This window comes from Cottoperca gobio, chromosome 22, assembly GCF_900634415.1.
Source record: "Cottoperca gobio chromosome 22, fCotGob3.1, whole genome shotgun sequence".
NCBI lineage: Eukaryota > Metazoa > Chordata > Actinopteri > Perciformes > Bovichtidae > Cottoperca > Cottoperca gobio.
The window spans coordinates 8,268,923-8,287,653 of record NC_041376.1 but is presented as its reverse complement, the minus strand read 5'-3'; the positions used below and the strand labels follow the sequence as shown (position 1 = coordinate 8,287,653).

The window sequence follows — 18,731 nt, the reverse complement described above, 5'->3', positions numbered from 1 at the left end:
TTCTTCTCTCCTTCGGTTCCTCATTGAATCCCAAGATTTAAGCCAACCTCTGACCCTCTCCTCCACCTCCCTTTGATAAAGTACCAAGCAGAGATGACAGGAAGAAACAATGAGAGACTTTGAAGATTCAGCCAGAGTCGCTCTCTCTAAACACACTCGGAGTACGTTATTTCCAGTTGCTTATCCTAAATCAGATTATGCTAAAAACCCTGCTAATGGTTAAACTGTGGAAAGATTTAAGTCAATCTGATCCAAGATCTGTAGCAGGGCCTGCCTTGCTGAGCGTCACCAGAGACCAGTGAGTGGGGAGGCGGAGCCAGAGCAAAAATTCCAATGCTTGTCCCGCCCCCTGTGCATCCTCTCAGCCAATCACCCTCGCTCTCTCCCAACAGCCTTTGCCTCCATTGCTCCAGAGCAGTATGACCTCAGCCAATCAGCTGGCTCCTTCACTGCTTACATCACTAACTAGCCAGTTCCCTCCAGCAGCAGAGAGCTTCATTTTCTGATCTGCTTTTGTGCTAAAATGGAGGCTGGCCTCTCGCCCTGAGTGGATCGCCTTCCTGGTTGAGGTTTAGATGTTGACATGCAATAAATCTGGAGACAGGATGGTTGTGGATGCACCTAATTCCAATGGGCCTTTTCAGCCGGTGGCTCTTATGCACTTCAGAGGTACGTAAGGACATATTATTCCTCCTGTATAGTCCTAGGGAATTAAGGAGAGGGAGCAGTGTGTTGCTGTGCTCCTGTTCCCCTCCACTGGTTACTGCTTGTTAATCAGCATTCAGACGTGTGAGATAATCTCATTGTTCCTGTGCTTTGGAAAGTCGCTTTATTGTATTTGGAAGGGAGCCGAGGACTGGTTATTTGCGAGGCTTGTGTGCATTACTGTGAGACACGGGAGCTACATCAAAATCTGGTTTTACTAGCTAGCTGCTCTCTCTGCCCATCCCCCCGCCAAGCTAGTGATGTCAAAGGAAGTGAGGTCATAGCCTAGGGAAGGGTCTTCTCCTTTTTAGTTTTTCATGTGTTTTATTCCATTTCTGTGACTCCGTATGTATATGTGCAATTATAAATCGTAGCCATTTGGTGAAAAGCGAAAGAGGAGTGAACTATTGCCTTTCCTCTTCACCTCCTTCTTAGCTGCTCTCCCCAGCCCAGCATTTTTGTCACACTCCAGTTCATCTGGGCACGAATTGGTCATAGTGTGTAGACTGTAGACAGCCACTGCTCTGCAGCAAGCAGCCCCTTACCTCCATCTCTCCACCCTTTCCCCCCTGTTAGGCCCCCCTTCTTTTATATAAAAGAAAAAGAAAAGACGTTTTCCTCCTAACTAGATACAAGATCTGAATGTGTCTCTTAAGTATTTCCCTGTCAACAAAACCTCGCTGTCAATATGACCCAGCCATAGCAGTAATGTGTTAGGCTCGCAGCATCGGCCTGTGCCTCTTAATGTGTGTACAATGTACTCAGTCATGTTTGAAAGGCCCAGCCTGTTACCACTGTACTCGGGTGCAGCCCAGCGTTAGATGAAGCCTCGGGCAGTTATTGATCACACTCTATTGAGCCACAGAGCAGCTACTGCCTTGAATGACAACTCAGTGTTGATGAACAATCAAACTCTCTGCCTCTTTGCTCTCTTTGTGTGTCCCTATCATGCTGGCCCTGTTCACACCAAATGTCTTGTATCCAGATATTTCAATATAGTGTCCAGATTGAGTTAAAACAGTTCATAGCTGACTAACTAAATGCGTCTCAGTTGAATGTATTACTGACCTCCACGAGCTGGTTTTATTTGTGTACATGGATATGTACAGCTGTGAGCTGCACACACTACAACAATGATTAGGTGGCCCTTCAGCATTGTTAGGAATACACATACATTTTATTTATCTAGCCCAATATCACACATTTTCCTCAGGGGGGCTTGAACGCAGGCATTTGCATTCACTTTACACTACCTATTTTGACACATGAATCCTTGTCCACCTCTCAGGCTCCACATCCCAATATGTCCTCGGTAAGCTTTGGGTGCATTTAGACCCATCTATATGTTATCAGACATTTTGGGAGACAAAATGTGTCACCAAAGATACAAGTGTGAACAGAGCCCGTGATTCTCTGTTGCTCCCCATCTGTTTCTTTGAATTGCAAGCCATCTTTTTAATAACAAGCACGGCAAAGCATTTTTTTTGTGCCATTGTCTGTTACAAGGGAGCTTCCAAATTGCAGCTATGAATGTGTCATGTCTGGCAATGATGTATACTTTTAACTGTTTCCAAACTAAACAGGATTTTTTGAACTGCTCTTGACTTTATTTATCCTGGATGCATTCTCAGGTGTTGCTTACAATGACTTTAATGAATGAATTCAGCCAACCTAGTTGCTCATATGCCTTCTAAACTGCAACACACTGTCCCTCTGCAGGGGTATAAATAGTATCAGTCAATGTTTACATTGATCATAACATACTGTCGATAAAGCAGATTGCCAAACCAGTCCTAACTCCCGACTCGACTAGCAGCTGTTCATTTGACCCATTTTGTGTGTGTGTGATCACATTGTGTTTAACATCAATTTTGGGATCACAACACTGCACCTTTTATCTGTTATACAACAACCCGCTGGATATTTTAGGAGTACAGAAACTTTATAACGCAGACAGACTTATGTAATCCGCGCAACACAAGTCTGACTTGGCCAGGGGTGCAAGGCATGGCAACACATTCCAGTGCAGCTTCATGTCCCAGTGAAATACAGAGAGAAGGTTGGTAATGGAAAGAAACACTAACCACTGTGACTTTAATCGTTCTTCTTTCTGTTGTTGTTGTTCAAGTTGTCTTGTCTTCAGAGTTAAAACGGGTGAACCTCAGTTGGCCTAACAACCCTCATTCTGAAACTTGCGTCCACTTTGGAGACAATAATATTAATGATAAATGTCTCGGATGAACCTCATCCTCTTATGCGTTTTATAATCAGGCGTCCTGGAACTTGTAGTGTTTTTCCCTGTTGCGACTGCGCTTTTTGGCCGTCAAATCTTCATTGAGATGGCCGTTAATGGCAGCTCGCACACTTAACCTCGCTCCCTTGGAATTCCCAACCTCTCACTGTCATCAAGATAAATTGTCCGACTCCAAGCCAAGTCTCCATTATGTCTCTATCGGCTGTCTCTCTTCTTACATAGAATCTGCCTATTTGCAACAATGTCAGGCACTTGTGTGTATGTTTGCCCTTCTCTGGCCTTTGTCACACTTTGTGTACATTCATGGAAATTAGGGCATGAGCAAACTTGAGCTGCCTATTATTATTTCCCTCTAAGTGACTTCATCAAGTCACTCCAGCACTGTTTTCCTTCTTATTACACACCTGCATTAAATGAATTGCCTGGATGATTTCATGCCAGTTTGTTTATTTGCTCATTACTTTCAGGCTAATTAAAACAAGATGGATGACTGCAACGAGTCCAAATTAATTTATCTCAGAATGATTTGGTTCTTATATACATTTCTGCATTCGTATAGCATGTTTGCAATGCTCTGTTTACCCTCATCAATTGATTATTATTTATCCCCTTTCCTTATTTATACCCTGTGCCAAATTTGATCAATCTTAATTTGTCTCACAACATAGTTTTCTTATCTCTGTAATTGGAAGTGTTGCGCCTACAGGTTGCACAGTCATGGAAGACGAATGGGATTCATTCATTTAGTTTCCCTCTGACGTATATGCCGTGTACATATCTGATCTAATACGCTTCACCCATGGCGCCAGCATCCTCATTCATGTGCAGACACAGCCTCGGTGCCAGCCTATAGTCAATGCCACACCCTTAACTGATCAGTAATTATGGGGTATAGAAACATGCAGCTTTTGCTTCATGTAAGGATTAAATGAATGTGCGCACTGCACTACCTTTTATGTCCTTCAATGGCATTATGAGTAGTAGAATGGAATTTGCGAGAATACCTGTTCACAAGAGTTTATTCCGGTAACTTGAATACAGCAACATCTTACATTAAAGCTACTGTAGGTGTCTTGTGCTGTGTATAGGCAGTGTTGGCTGTAACTCCTCATCTTCTATCAGATACAGAACACGCAACCAGCAAAGACACTCATGAAAACACAAATCGTCGGGCAGACTAACCCTGAAGTCTAAGTCTGTTATGTTCCGTCGGGTAAATTAACCAACACCTGAATTTGCCTAGCTGATTACAGCTGTGGTTTGGCTCATACACAATCAGTGTCTTATTTGTATTCTTGTATACAACACCACACACATGATTGTGTTTGCAGTAAGAACTCTATTGACAAGGATGAGAAAGTTTTCCCTGCTGCTCAGTATTTACCATTTTTACTAGCCTTAAAGCAACAGTTTGGAATTTTGATAAAGCACTTGATGAGAACATTGATACCACTCACACGTCTGACCATTAAATATATGGGTGCAGCTGATTAGCTTAGCATAGAGGCTGGGAAAGGGGGAAACGGCTAGTCTGGCTTATTCCAGTGATGAGGCGATGAACATCGAGGTATCGTGTGTTAACTAGAAGCGCAGACTTCCATCAAGTCCAATGGTGCGTTCACATGAAACATGACTTTGGTGTGTCCAAGTCGTAATATGGAAACACTACGCTACAAAGAAGATGTGATGCATTATGCTCAGGACATTTAAACAACATGTTGAAGGAGGTTTCATGTGAATTATCCCATTCATAAACTCATTTTTTCTTCCGACACCACATAAATGCTGCACAAATGCCCTATCTTACAATGTTAATGAAAGTGTAAGTGTGTGTGTGTGTAGTGTGTGTGTGTGTGTGTGTGTGTATGTATGTAAGTGTGTGTGTGGTATCCTTCTCGTGATGCTTTCAAAATGTAATGTGTTCTTCCTTGGCCCATGCTACACCCTATTTCATGAAAATAGGGCCGGTAGCTTTTCCAACAAACCGAGCCAAACTAAAATAATCTCCTTGGCACAGGTAATTGGTGAGCTTTTAAAGGTGTTGTTAGGCAGATTATTACCTGTTGGACAGAGCCGGGATCGCTGTTTCCCTCTGTTTCCAGTCTTTATGCAAAGCAGTTCAGGGCTTAATTTGTAAAGGTCCGATGAATGAGTGGTGTCTATCTTCTCTAAATCACAAAGCGTGTATCCCAAAATGCTCAACCCTCTTTTCAAAGTGTATATAGCAAATAAAATCAACCATGTGTCTTTTTAGATGTGCAGATCCACATTTTTATTTAAAATGAATCGTGCCATTATGGCAATTATTTTGGACGCTGAAGAACGTGTAGATTTTCCTCCAATGTGACTATCAAAGGTAAAACTAAACAAAAGAGAGAAACAAGCCACATCAAAGTTGTGTCACATAATTGCATGATTATGGTCCCACTATGTGTTTATAACTGCACCACATGAGCAGGTAGGAAGTTAGATTAACCGAAATGGATGTTTTCTCTTTGTGTTGTCATGTGTGAAGTGTGTGTGTGGCAGAGATTGTTTGTTTACGAGTCCATGCTCTTTAGTGCTCAGGTGGAAATGAAATGAAACCAGGAAGTCCTCAAACCACCATGGAAAAATATAATGACAGACTTAAATAGATAGGTTTCCTTTTATAAAAATTAAAAACAATATTTTATTTTTTTTATTCTCTGAGTTTGTCAAATGGCTCGACTGTGACCATTCACCTAGTTCCCAAATCCTTTATCCTCCTCTCCCTCTCCTTCCTATCTTCTCGTCGTTATCCTCCCCCTGGGCTCTGACCATCTAAGCCTTTCTCTCAATGCACTTTAGTAATATGACTCATTTGCCAGTCTTCATCACTCTCTTGCTGCCTCATATTTCTTGTTTCTATCCATTGGTGTTTTCAACTGTCATCCTTGACGGTTACATGGCATGGCTTCCTTCTCCTATATTCTCTACCCCCTTATTTTGTCTCCGCTGTGTAGCATTGTGACTCCTTTAACTCTCTTTCAGTCGTCCCTGGACACTTTTCTCTTCATGTCTTTCCCTTCACACGAACCTCACTTTTCCACTCTTTCTCCTCAGATGTGGCCCCCGCAGAGCAGGAGAAGCTCTTCATCCAGAAGCTACGACAGTGCTGCGTTCTTTTCGACTTCCTGTCCGACCCGCTGAGCGACCTGAAATGGAAGGAAGTGAAGCGGGCGGCGCTGAGCGAAATGGTGGAGTACATCACCCACAACAGGAATGTCATCACGGAACCCATCTACCCGGAGGTGGTGCACATGGTCAGTGAAACCGGAGGGGCTTAAGTTAGTTTGCGGTTAAAGCTGAAGATGAGGGTGAAACTTTGGCCAAGAATAGGGGCAGGCTGTAGCTGCGGGACAGAGCTTGGTGTTCCAGCTGATTCTTTTCAGTTTTTTTTTAATTTTTAAATTCCCTTTGATCAAGTGCAACCATACAATACAGTCGTCTGTTCAGAGACACAACACAGGCATACATGTCTTAAGGGGCATCTTCTCAATGTCCATATATAGTTTGTGATCAGGTTTGGATGGGGCTTTTAGCTGAGGACAGAAGAGCTGGCTTTCTTGAGGTGTCTATTGACAAAACCTTTTAAATGATTTGTTCAGTGAGTGTGCTTGCTAGTGGGTTTTGGCCAAAGGGGAAAGGGGAAAGACGTAAGATGCATTTTCTTCCTTCAACTCTAAAGCTGTAATGATCTGCAAGATTTCATGGATAAAAATGTATTAAAAAAAAAATTCCGACTGCACTTTTTTATCTAGCGTCGCCATCATCAGGTCAAGATTAAATGTGTACAATACTTTGGTTTATGAATAAATACCTGCACAACTACAGTCCCATCAGCCTCAGTTGCACTTTAAGTGCAAATTAGAAAATGCTAGCATGCTAACACGCTTAAACTTAGAGTTGAACATGGTATTACGTGCTAAACTTCAGCACGGCTGTGCTTAAGTACAGCCTCACAGAGCTTACTATTGTTCAATGTTTAAAACCAGCAATGCAGTTTTTAGCATCAGCATCCAGCATTCATGCTGTCATTTCTTCAGATATTTCCTTCTCTGGTATAGATTTGTATTTTCTAGGAAAGTCTTTTCTTTTTTCTTAGTGATTTACAAACAAACTTCACCAGCCGAGAATCCAAGCAAACCAAAAGGATTGTGATGGATGTTCTGCTGACTGACTCATCACAGCCTGTAGTGTGCAGATACACATACATGAAGCTCTAAACATGGCGAAGGAAGAGTATCTCTCGTCTACAAACTTATCTTTTTATCATCAAAGCCAACAGCAGAACTGATTTAATCACAGTTTTGACCTTTTTATATTTACAGTTTCCATTGCAGAGTTTATGCACAGTCATCTTCACAGCCTATTCTGGGTTGAAGTGCAGCACAGTCTAGATAGTCTATCTACCTTGTAGCCTTGTAGGCGTTTCAAACAAGGCTCCCAGTGTTTTAGTAGGCCACCTGCACTGTCCCATGATCTGCCTGCCAGGGAACAGCAGCCCACAGGGGAGTCAGTTGACACTGAGAGAGACCAGAAACACAACACACTTGGATTATTGTGGGCCAAACCCTTGGAGGCCAGTTGCAAGGACAAAGTTTAACTCCAACCGTAAAAGAAAAATTACTTTATGTCTAAAATAGGACACTAAATAGACATTTACTAACTCAACTAAAATTGTGAAATGTATTATATCCTCTAAAGACGGATCCGCTTTTTTTTTTTTTAAATGTCTTTTTTTAGCAGTGAGAAATAAACCATTGACAGATTTTCTGAAAATAATTCATGAAACGTGGCACTAACATGCGTTCCTAATTATTTACCACATAAATGAGCCGTACTCCCCCCATATTATGCCAGCATTTCTAATCGACCTTTAAGCAAAATGTATGTGCGTCAGACTGTGTGGAGACTTGTCCCAAAGGAGGCTGTGCTGTAGGCCTCGGTAACAACACGCTGCTGTTACTTTGATTGCATGGATTGTCACATTCACATTGTGCAGTGAAATGTTTAGAAATCGGATGTGTTGAAAATGATGCAGTCTATTGATGTGGTTTCACCATATGTCATGACGGGGAAACATTTATTCAAGATTGGTAAACGTCTGACAGGAAGTCCAGGTCTCGCTGTGTGTAAACTTTTACAACCTATTGGTGTGGTCACAACATCAGCGATGTACTATCAAAACAACAAAAGGAAGTGAACTTTTCATAGCGTACTGTCCAGTGGAATAAACATTTTCTGTATCATTTTCACTTCTCTTCTACCAGTTTGCGGTGAACATGTTCAGAACATTGCCTCCATCGTCCAACCCCACTGGAGCGGAGTTTGATCCGGAGGAAGACGAGCCAACACTTGAAGCTGCATGGCCACACCTTCAGGTTGACATTTAAATCGTTTAATCATCATGAAAAACAGTGAGGTTTATGAACGGTTATTGTCAACCTTAAAGATTCTCCCAGCATGGCTGAAGTGTGCAATTCTATAGTTTCTAAAGTTTAGAAAACAGCATGTCTGTATCCCATATTTTAAAATTGTGCATTTGGCACTGGAGGATTTGTGAATTACCTAAACATTGAGCGGCAGTGAACATTATGCACACTTTAATCCCATGTTGCTTGAGTTCCTTCACAGCATTCATTCCTTTTGTTGTTGTTTTCCTTGTTTCTGTTGCAGCTCGTCTATGAGTTTTTCCTTAGGTTTCTAGAATCGCCCGACTTTCAGCCTAACATAGCGAAGAAATACATCGACCAGAAATTTGTTATGCAGGTAAGAAAATAATATTTTTGTCCAAACTCTCAGACTGTATACTACACTTTGCACGGTGTCTGTCGTTATGGTGACATTTCCCTTCTCTTGCGTTGTAGCTCCTAGATCTATTTGACAGTGAGGATCCCAGAGAGAGAGACTTCCTGAAAACTACCCTCCACAGGATCTACGGAAAGTTCCTGGGGCTGAGAGCGTACATCAGAAAACAGATCAATAACATTTTCTATAGGTCAGTCTCTCACTGCTTTTACTATAACAAAAAAACTAAACATGTTTACAAAGTCAATATATGAATCATTTGTTGTACTTTGTGTGTTGCTACAGGTTTATCTATGAGACAGAGCACCATAATGGTATAGCAGAACTACTGGAAATACTTGGAAGGTAAGGACCTTAACTAAAGTTACAAGCTTCGGTGAATGTCTTCTGTTGCTTCCATACAACCTTTTACATGACATTCAATGTTTCTCTTTTATGATGTAATGTGACGTGTTGTCCTCAATGTAAAAGCTAATTTAGCTGTTTAATTCCGCACAAGATTTATAATCATGCTTTCCAGATGTTCTGATTTGTACTTTTTGTTTTTTATCCACAGCATAATCAATGGATTTGCCTTACCACTAAAAGAAGAGCACAAGATTTTCCTGTTGAAGGTTTTATTGCCTCTGCACAAAGTCAAATCACTCAGTGTCTACCATCCACAGGTGAGCTTGTTGAACACACGATGAGAAAAGTGAAGCCGTATGGAAACATGGCAGATAAATTATTTCCAATTCACATTTGTTTTTAATTTAAACATTCTTGTCCAAACCTGCTTTGAGTTCCCGCCTCCTCTTTTCACAAGAGCAGCAGGTCATTCTGCAAGTTTTGTCAAAAACTGGCGTTGCATGTCCCAGCCAGTCTGTCCCTCAGGCATCACATGTAACCTTTTAGTTTGCGTTTGTATATTCAAATACTCAGTTGATTATTTGTTTTGCAGCTGGCCTACTGCGTGGTGCAGTTTTTGGAAAAGGACAGCACTCTAACTGAGCCGGTATGTCAAATACAAACATGAATAATTTGTATCTCTTGACATCATGCTGCCTGCTGAAAGTTTTAAAAATATGAACTTGTGGTGTTGAGCTATTTGTGTGCAAGATTATGAATGGCATGACTGCTTACTCTCATGGCTGCCGTCCCCTTATCCTCCCAGATTTGTTATTCAACACTATCATTCTCGTTGTTCATCATCCATACAGGTGGTAATGGCTCTATTAAAGTACTGGCCAAAGACTCACAGTCCCAAGGAAGTGATGTTCCTCAACGAGCTGGAGGAGATCCTGGACGTCATCGAGCCCTCTGAGTTTGTTAAGGTGCAGGAGCCTCTCTTCAGACAGCTGGCCAAGTGTGTGTCCAGCCCGCACTTCCAGGTAGACTTAATTTTGTCAGCTATGATTTTGTCTTATCCCTGTGTCAAATCTCCTTGTTAGTTTTTATCACATTGAGCTCATCCTGTTTTTGGTTGACTAACAGTCATTTTAGTCTCATCTAAAGTCTAGTTTAGTTAATAAAACTTGACTTTTAAATCTTTTTAGTCATCAGGTTATACTGAACATGTCAGTCTAGCTGAACATTACGTTACATTTAACTTCTATAATTCAATAGTATTTCATAAGAGATTGTTTTTTTGCCATTTTAATCTAAATTATTTTGTCAACAATATTGCATGTTGATAGTCACAGTTAGTATTTAAGTTTTGTGTCGACTCATCACCGTCTTTTTTTTGTTTTTTCCCTGTAGGTGGCAGAAAGAGCTCTGTACTACTGGAACAACGAGTACATCATGAGTCTGATCAGCGACAACGCAGCAAAGATCCTGCCGATTATGTTCCCTGCTCTGTACCGCAACTCTAAGACCCACTGGAACAAGTAAGATACTCGCATGTTGTTCCTGCACACACACGCACGTCGTACTAATATCCTTAAAAGTACTTCACGCTGCATGTAACACCAGTCTGACACAACAGATCTCATACGTGATAAGTCTCAAGTGTGTGTAGATATTTGAGCTTGGTCACAGAATGTACTGTCCTGCACATCAGTTCAACTCTTCACTAGATGTATTTATCATAGAGTCTCTGAAAGGATGTTTAGATCTCTATCATAACCGTTTAATAAAACATTGTTATTATATATTATACTGTTTTATTAAACGGTTATGATGGAGATCAGCTTTTTAAACATAACTGAAGTTTGCTGCTTTTAGTGCGCAACAAATGACTTCAATACCTCTAATATGTTGACTGCTGAAAACAATTAATCGATTGGCCGATTAACAGAAAAGTAATCTAACTATAATAATCTATTCATTTTTTATACAAAATGCTACTTATAAATTGTGACTTTTCATTGTAAACTGAATATCTTTTAGGTTTTGGACGTTTGGATGGCCTTTAGAGTAATGCTGCTTGTGCTTGTAAAGGTTTGACTCCTTCTGATTTTGTGTGTGTGTGTGTGTGTGTGTGTACAGGACCATCCACGGCCTCATCTACAACGCTCTGAAGCTTTTCATGGAGATGAATCAGAAGCTCTTTGATGATTGCACACAGCAGTTCAGGGCTGAGAAAAACAAGTAGGCACCACAGACTCTTCTCCCACTCAGTTAATCTTTTTTTTTCTTTAAATGATGTCTGAGTGACACAGAATTGCAATCAGCCTTAACTCTGCCGCTTAATGAGTGTTGGGTATCACATTTATCAGAGCAGAACAGATTAATGACCTGAAGTCTGGTGCTTTTGTTCAACAGAGAGAAGGCAAAGTCAAAAGAACGTGAAGAGGCTTGGATTAAGATCGAAAACCTCGCCAAGTCAAATCCACAGGTGAGCATTGTGTGCAATCATCTAACCTCACCTGTTTCCCCCCCTTACTACCACAGTATGTGTGTGACTGTGTACGTGTGTGTGTAGCACTAATCTTCATGAAATAAGTGTCTGTAAGCCACTGTAAGTTTTGATGTTGAATTTTAGTTCCCTTTCCATTTTGTCCCGTCTGAAGGGATAGTTCATTGGATCATTGGAAGTGGGGTTGTACGAGGTACTTATCCACAGTCGGCGTGTTGCCTACAGTAGATGGCGATCGGCAGGGGAGCTAAGCTATGTACTGCTGTGGCAGGGGCATCGGAAACAAATATTTTATCCACCTAAAAGAGGCCCACCTGAGAAATCTTATCGGTGTAAGTGTGTACGCGATATTTAGAATATTTTCACCGCATTACTTTGCCACCATTTGGAGTTGCTGGGGAAGTGCCGACCGCCATCTACTGCAGTTATAATACACCGACTGTGGATAAGTACCTCGTACAGCCCCACTTCAAAACATCCAAACTATCCCTTTTATGGACTCCATTTGTTCATACTGTGACTTGGTAGTTAATGTTTTCCAAAACACACTGCTGGTAAAGATGGAAAGAGCTTGATGAGTGGTCGTGCTCTAAGAATGTGCTTAGTCGTGGTGAATGCTTGAATCAAACGGCTCTAAAAGGATCTCTACAGAAGTATTACACTAAAGAAATAGTCCGCCTTATAAACCCTCTGTAAAAACAGCCATTGTTGTTTTTACACTTTGATTTGTGTAAGGATTAAACGCACAATATATAATATTTTAATTGGTGAGCTTTAAAGGTGCTGGTATATTGATTTAGTTATTGTTGGACAACGCCCTGCTAGCTGTTTCCCCTGGTTTACAGTCTTTGTGCTAAGCTAAGCTAAGCTAACCACATACAGTATGCACAGTACAGACATGAGTGGTACGTTAAAGTGCCATAAAGGTTTTAGTTGATTTTAATTTTTATTTTAGTATCTACAGCAAATAATTATCTTAACATCTGTTTCATAATCAACACTTGCTATAAATCAGTAATACAATTCCTTTTGATTCTGCACCTCAACTAAAACATATGAAATTGCTAACTGCTTCTTTCAATCACTTCAGAGCCTCTTGATTCATTCTTCTTTGCATGCGACTGAAAGTCTTTTCTCCATCCTTTTGTGTTTTTGTTTTTGTTTCTCTTTCTTTTCAACATAGTTCTTTATGTATGTTGATTCCTCTGACCTCAATAGTCCTGTAGCAATGGAGACGGATGTCCCTTTGATAGAAGATGTTCAGAGGTTAAAAAAGACAGTTGAGGAGGGCGCGACTCAGGTAAACCTGACTTTCTCTCTGTCACTCTTCATCCTTCCTCTTATAATCCCTCTAAATAGGCTTATGTGTTACTAAAGCTGGCAACGTTTTCTAATTGAAGCTACTTTCACTATAGTAATTATCAATGTATTCTTTCTGTATAAAGTATAGTGTTTGTTTGTGAACCTACTTAAAAAAACGTGGAAACAAATCTGGCCACGGACTAAACACTGGAATCAAAAGCTTTCTGTGTTGTGTGCCTGCTTCCCCTTGCATGTTGTCTTAAGTAGTATGGAGCCCCAAAGTGTTCAATATTATCGAAATAAATAATTAATTAAGAAATAAAAAAACACATTAATAGATTTTGTAAAATGAGCCAATCATTTGTAATAATAATAATAATATGATCAATTATTCAAATTCAACCTATTGTGACAATTTGTTTCATAATTTGTGTGATGACTGGTGATGACAGCGCGAGCACAATTGTCAGGAATAAAAATTGCCATTATAAAATAGGGCCTTTTGGAATAAATACATTTTATGATAAAGTCCAATAAAAAAAGTTAAAATGATTTGGTTTACTTATTAATTCGTATATACTGTATTTGATATTTATTCATAAGATTATTTATCTCATAAGGTCTTTGTTTATTTCATATTGAACCCTTTGAGGCTCCACAAATGTCTGATGGTGTGTATTTAATTTAAAATGCTCGGTACACCATGTTTTAACTCAGTTAGTTGTAAATTCGATTTTTACATATGTAACTGAATTGTGCTCGCGCTGTCATGCTTCATCTCAAAGATATGATCAGAACAGCGACGATTTGACATGTTGACAGAAGATGACGACGTGGAACGTTATAATTAAGACTAACTTCCTCCTCTTGTCTCCGCTCAATCTGACAGTTGCAGCATGACCAGCGGAAAGAGCGGCCTATGGTGCGACGCAAATCTGAGTTGCCTCAGGATATCTACACCACAAAAGCCTTGGAGTCCCACCGCAGAGCTGAAAACATGTTGACCACCCATGATGGACTCTAGGTCCCGCCACCTGCCGGCTCTTTGTTCAACTGCCCCTTTTACCCTCGACAGCCATGGACATCCTCTTCGCCCAGGTGCCAGAATTACACTGGCGACCTATGTTGGGCTCTCCATTCCTCCTCCCACTATCAGTTTACCCAGAATCCTCAGTTCTCCTTCATTCCTGCTGCCCCGGTGCACAAGCCCTGTATCTTCCTCCCTCAGATTTCTGCTTTCTCAGGTTTTTTTCTTTATTTGGAGAAGAGTGGGAGTGCGTTTGCGTGTCTTTTAGCCCTCGCATTCATTGTGTTCTCCGATAATATTCCCCTTTTGATTACCTTCCTTTCTCCCTCCATCCCCCCCTGTGCGTCACTGTAAATGTGGAACCTGGGAGTACGGATGCCGCTACGCTGGTTCCTTCATTCCTTCTTGCAAACACAACGGAATGTACGTGGAAACATAGGAACTGACTGACTCGCTGTCTAAGGATCGCCTCTTGGTCTCTGCTTGGGTTTTCTTTTCTGTCAAAGGGAACAAAAACAGAACCTGTTGGTCAGATGAAAGACAATACTATCCCGTCATCCGCTGTGTGTGTGTGTGTTCTTTTTCTTTTGCTCAATCTAACAGACATCTTGTCAGTGCCAAGACTGTTGTGTTCTTTGTTTGTTTTTTTTTATCTGTGACTTTAACAGGGACACCTGCCTTTTTTGTTTTTGGTCACTGGTGTTTGAAAGATTTTTTAGTTTTTAGTTTAGCACAGCACACCAGACCAAACTGAGGCCCGTCCTTAGCCTTGCAATGTCCAGGAAAGGTGGAGAGGAAAGATGAAGTTGTCCTGTGGACATCTGACGCTTTCCATTTTATTGTTTTGTGCCATATGCCGCTCTTCGATATGCTTGCTTCCTTATGTTCATTGGCAATATTCGAAAACCCGACCATAGTAAGGACTATACAGTTCAAACAATGGTACTTACTGTTTTTGAGTTTAATAGATGAGGATGGATCTGAGTGAAAGTTGTTTGTAGTTACTACCTAAGTTGCAGAGCAATATCCAGGGCTTGGATGTAGCAAGGAGAGCCCTCTGTTGCATATAAAGGCTGCATACTGAATAAAAAGATGAGGTTCAGGGTGAGTGGTGGGTTTTTATATATAGTAAAATAAATAGTGATCATCTTTGTAAAGGAATAGTTTTTTGTTGAATGGGAGAGGAGGCACAGATCTGTACTGTCGCAACACCTTAAAAACTCCACGCCGTTACTAAGTTAGGACCTTTTTTGTTTCCACGTTTCTTTTTAAAGAGCATGGAGGTGTATTGGTACTGTATTCTATAAAGATTTTAATGTCCTAATTAAAAATAGAAATTAATTTATTCTCAAATATAAGCACTGGTAACCTCAGTAGCTATTAACATACTGACATGAAATGATTAATGCAAACATTTTTTGATGAGAGCTACCAAAAAAAATAAAAGACGTCCTTAACATTTAAAGGTGTGGCATGTTTGTGTTGCTACCATTCCTCATTTCAATTGTCTGGTTTGCGGGTTCTGTTTGTATCTGTCTCGGTGAGGAAGCCGTTTAAGGTTGGTAAAATATCTTCCAGTCAGTACCATTGTTTAAACTAAGGAGGTCTGCTAGATTTCTTCATATTTGATGTGTTGTATTTCTTTGTCTTGTCTCTGGAGGTTAAGTAGCGTGGATGTCAGGTCTTTTGGATTTATTTTTTGTTCTGGCCATTCAGGATGCCCAAACGCTGAAACAGTCTGGTATCAAATGGCCACAAAAATGCCAGATGCTGAAAATAAACTGACATTGTGACTTGGCTTGTTAACTGTATAAATACTGTATTTGCTTGAATGCAAAAAGATGTAAATTAAAAACTACCATGTTAAACATGTACCTTTTACCCTGGAGGAATGCCATTCACCAAACTGATTTCTGTTGTCGAGGTCATTGCATTTATGAAACAGTCCTGCTTGCTGGGAGAGAGTTTTATGGATTTTATGAGTTTGAGTCGAGAGATGTTTGAGGTTCATTTGAGTGCTGAAAAACAAGTCCGTGATAACGAGATGATTTAATAATGATTTGGTGGCTTGTTCTCTTTGCAGATCTTTTTAATTTCACATATTATTTCCAAAACATGATAACTTAAAGTGTCCTTTTGTATGTGACCTGTACTATATGATTCATTTAATATTGTATATATGATTTACCTTGTTTCATGTAGTGTTATATATCTAGATTAATTTTGTACAAATTGTCCCTCTGTACAGAATAAAACATCAATAGCAAGTGAAAGAAGTCAATCTGGCACATACCGTCTTATTTCTCCCGTTTTTGTTTTTTGGATGTACTTTCAGCAACACAAGGATTTAGAAAATGTTCTTATTTTTATTTTTCAAATCTGCAAAGTTTCCTCCCTCCTCTATATATCTGACAAATGTTCATGCCCGTTGTGTGCTCCTATCACTGTCTTTAGTGGTGTACAACTATATAGGATAAATAAAGAGATTATTTGAATATATATTTTCAACCATGCATCCATTTTGGCTTTACTTGACTGAAAGAGCACATTTTAAATCAACACTTTGAAACAAACTTGTATAGTACGGTATATAAACTACAGCCCATTTGCTGAAACACGGTTAATAAGGCTAGAATTAGCAATGAGGCTTAATGCTTTAAACGGAAGTAATGTCACTGGAAAGTATCCACTCTGGCAGTGTGTTGCTTTGACCACAAGGGGGAGCCAGACACCTATTTTAAAAGGACATTCTAAGCATAGACTACATATGATACCATCAGTAGTCTATTATTAAAATGCAGAGAATAACATCTGCAAAACCACTTGTAGTATTCATCCTGCAGGTCTCAAGTATCTCATCTGGGACTGCATTCAGCAACACAAATATCCGTATGTCCACCTGGCTTTAGTTGTATAATAATCCAATAAAATCCAATAATTATTCCATCACAAACACTGCAACGATCATATCTGTCTTACTGGCTTCCAGCAGCACCCTGACAAGAAAATCTGTATGTGACCGCAAACTGAATCGTACTGAAATCACTTCAAGAGGTCTGATGCAGGGCGCCTGTCCTGTAGTTCAGGACAGATGTTTGTCATCAGTGAACAATAGTTTCTCAGTGCCAGAAACTACAGAAACAAAACAATATGATATGATATCACCTTAGCAATATATTCTTTAATAAGAGTCATTAGTTTTTTGTTAATATATCAAACAAATGATCTTATTTCAGCTTCATGAATATGAAGATTTGTTGCTTATCTTAGTCATAAATGATAGTGACCTGAATATCTTTTGGTTTAGGACGGTTTGTCAAACAAAACGAGACATTTGAAGATGTTAATCAATCAAGTAAATAATCAGCAGGTTAATCAATAGTGAAAATAGTTGCAGCCCTTTAATGAATTGAATCATATTCCAGACTTACATTATTTTGTTGTTATCAGATTTCATTTGAGAAAGTGATATTAGTGTGCAAAGCTCCTTCATAGGTAGAGATGAAGAATTAAGTTTTTCCCAGAAGTAGTGAACAAAAGAGTCATCCTGTTTTTTATTACTACGTGTGCTTTATGGATTACTTCCCGTTCCAGTAATGAGAGTTTTATTGTTTTGATGTCGTTGGCCTCGTATTTCTGTAACAGTTGGCTGTAGTAGCTTATCTCCCGCTACGGAGAGAGTATTAAATCTAGATGTTACACAAGGTGAAGGAGAAGCCGTGAGTCACAAAGGATTGGTGAGCGGAAGGCCAATTGCAAACAATCGTGTTTGTTTTTGGAAGGGGCAGATTTCAGGGAAACCAGACTTTTGTTGTTTCCCAGAGACATTTCTGATCTAAACAAAATATGTTGCCTTGTCCTGAGCTGACACTGCTGATGGAAGTATCCCTGGAATACACAGTTGGCCTGAAGTTAAAAGTCCTGCTAAATGTCCAGACGTGCAGAACAACAAATGCCAGCATCAACTGACTGCTAAACCATCAATAAATCAACCATTTTTATCATCTTTTCTTTTGTCTAATGGAGGCATATATATATAAAGAAAACACAATTTTTAAAACCATGCACTTATAATTCACAACAGTCTATAAAAATATGCAGTGCACTTATCTTTAGTTTGCTTACCATGTCGGTGGATACAGGGTTTGTGACCTGTTTTGTGTCGTGCAAAAAACAAAAGGTTACAAAAACACCACAGCAAAACTATGCTCTATCAAATAAACAAGTATAATTGCCCAAAAATAGTTGACTATTTACCAAATGATGAACTAGTTTTAGCCATCCTCTTAGAGTTAAAGGTTCATTTATTTCTCCTGACTCAGTTTATGCCAGTTTCATGGTTATTTATAACAGTTAAAGTTGTTAGCAGTTGCCATTCTCTTACGTTTACCATCATTCTGTATTGAGTCTTCTTAAGCCTAAAGAGTTAATAGATCACATGTATCGCCACAATACTACGTTTTTTGAGCTCTGCTATTGACCGCTATCTGCCCTGAGGAGAACTCCATGTGCTCACTTCTCAGAGTGTTTAGAGACCTTTTGCTTTTGGTAAATATATCTAAACGTGTCTGGTAGTCCAGCAGTGAAACTAGTAGTTTAATTAATTCCCTCTTTTTGTTACATTATCTGGTAAAATAAGCAGCCAATAGGAAATAAATGATTAGAGAATGTATTTCCTTTTAGCTGCTCAGATATACAATACCGAAAACAGATAATATTTATAACAACAATAATACAAAAATAAGGCTGAAAGTAGGCTAAGAACAAACACA

General features: G+C 39.8%; 1 protein-coding gene across 3 annotated transcripts; it reads left to right on the top strand.

Moving 5' to 3' along the window:
- Positions 1–465: 465 nt before the first annotated feature.
- Positions 466–16,467, top strand: ppp2r5ca (protein phosphatase 2, regulatory subunit B', gamma a). 3 transcript variants are annotated; one of them, XM_029460268.1, is made up of 14 exons: positions 466–669; positions 6,044–6,243; positions 8,254–8,364; positions 8,660–8,752; positions 8,851–8,981; positions 9,077–9,136; positions 9,348–9,456; positions 9,732–9,785; positions 9,991–10,161; positions 10,532–10,659; positions 11,261–11,362; positions 11,537–11,609; positions 12,814–12,930; positions 13,822–16,467. In XM_029460268.1, the coding sequence occupies exons 1-14, from the start codon at positions 576–578 to the stop codon at positions 13,954–13,956; spliced, it is 1,578 nt and encodes a 525-aa protein (XP_029316128.1). In that variant the 5' UTR covers positions 466–575; the 3' UTR covers positions 13,957–16,467. The 3 variants fall into 3 exon arrangements, with proteins under 3 accessions (XP_029316128.1, XP_029316130.1, XP_029316129.1); XM_029460270.1 differs by having other exon boundaries at positions 12,849–12,930; positions 13,822–13,957; XM_029460269.1 differs by lacking the exon at positions 12,814–12,930.
- Positions 16,468–18,731: the final 2,264 nt, after the last annotated feature.

What these genes read in the sequence shown, in the direction of transcription:
- ppp2r5ca (XM_029460268.1), top strand. Translation starts at nt 576, where the DNA reads ATGTTGACATGCAATAAATCTGGAGACAGGATGGTTGTGGATGCACCT. An exon ending in ACCAGAAATTTGTTATGCAG is followed by an intron (nt 8,753 to 8,850) that starts GTAAGAAAATAA and finishes CTTGCGTTGTAG; the next exon opens with CTCCTAGATCTATTTGACAG. An exon ending in TCAGTGTCTACCATCCACAG is followed by an intron (nt 9,457 to 9,731) that starts GTGAGCTTGTTG and finishes TTTGTTTTGCAG; the next exon opens with CTGGCCTACTGCGTGGTGCA.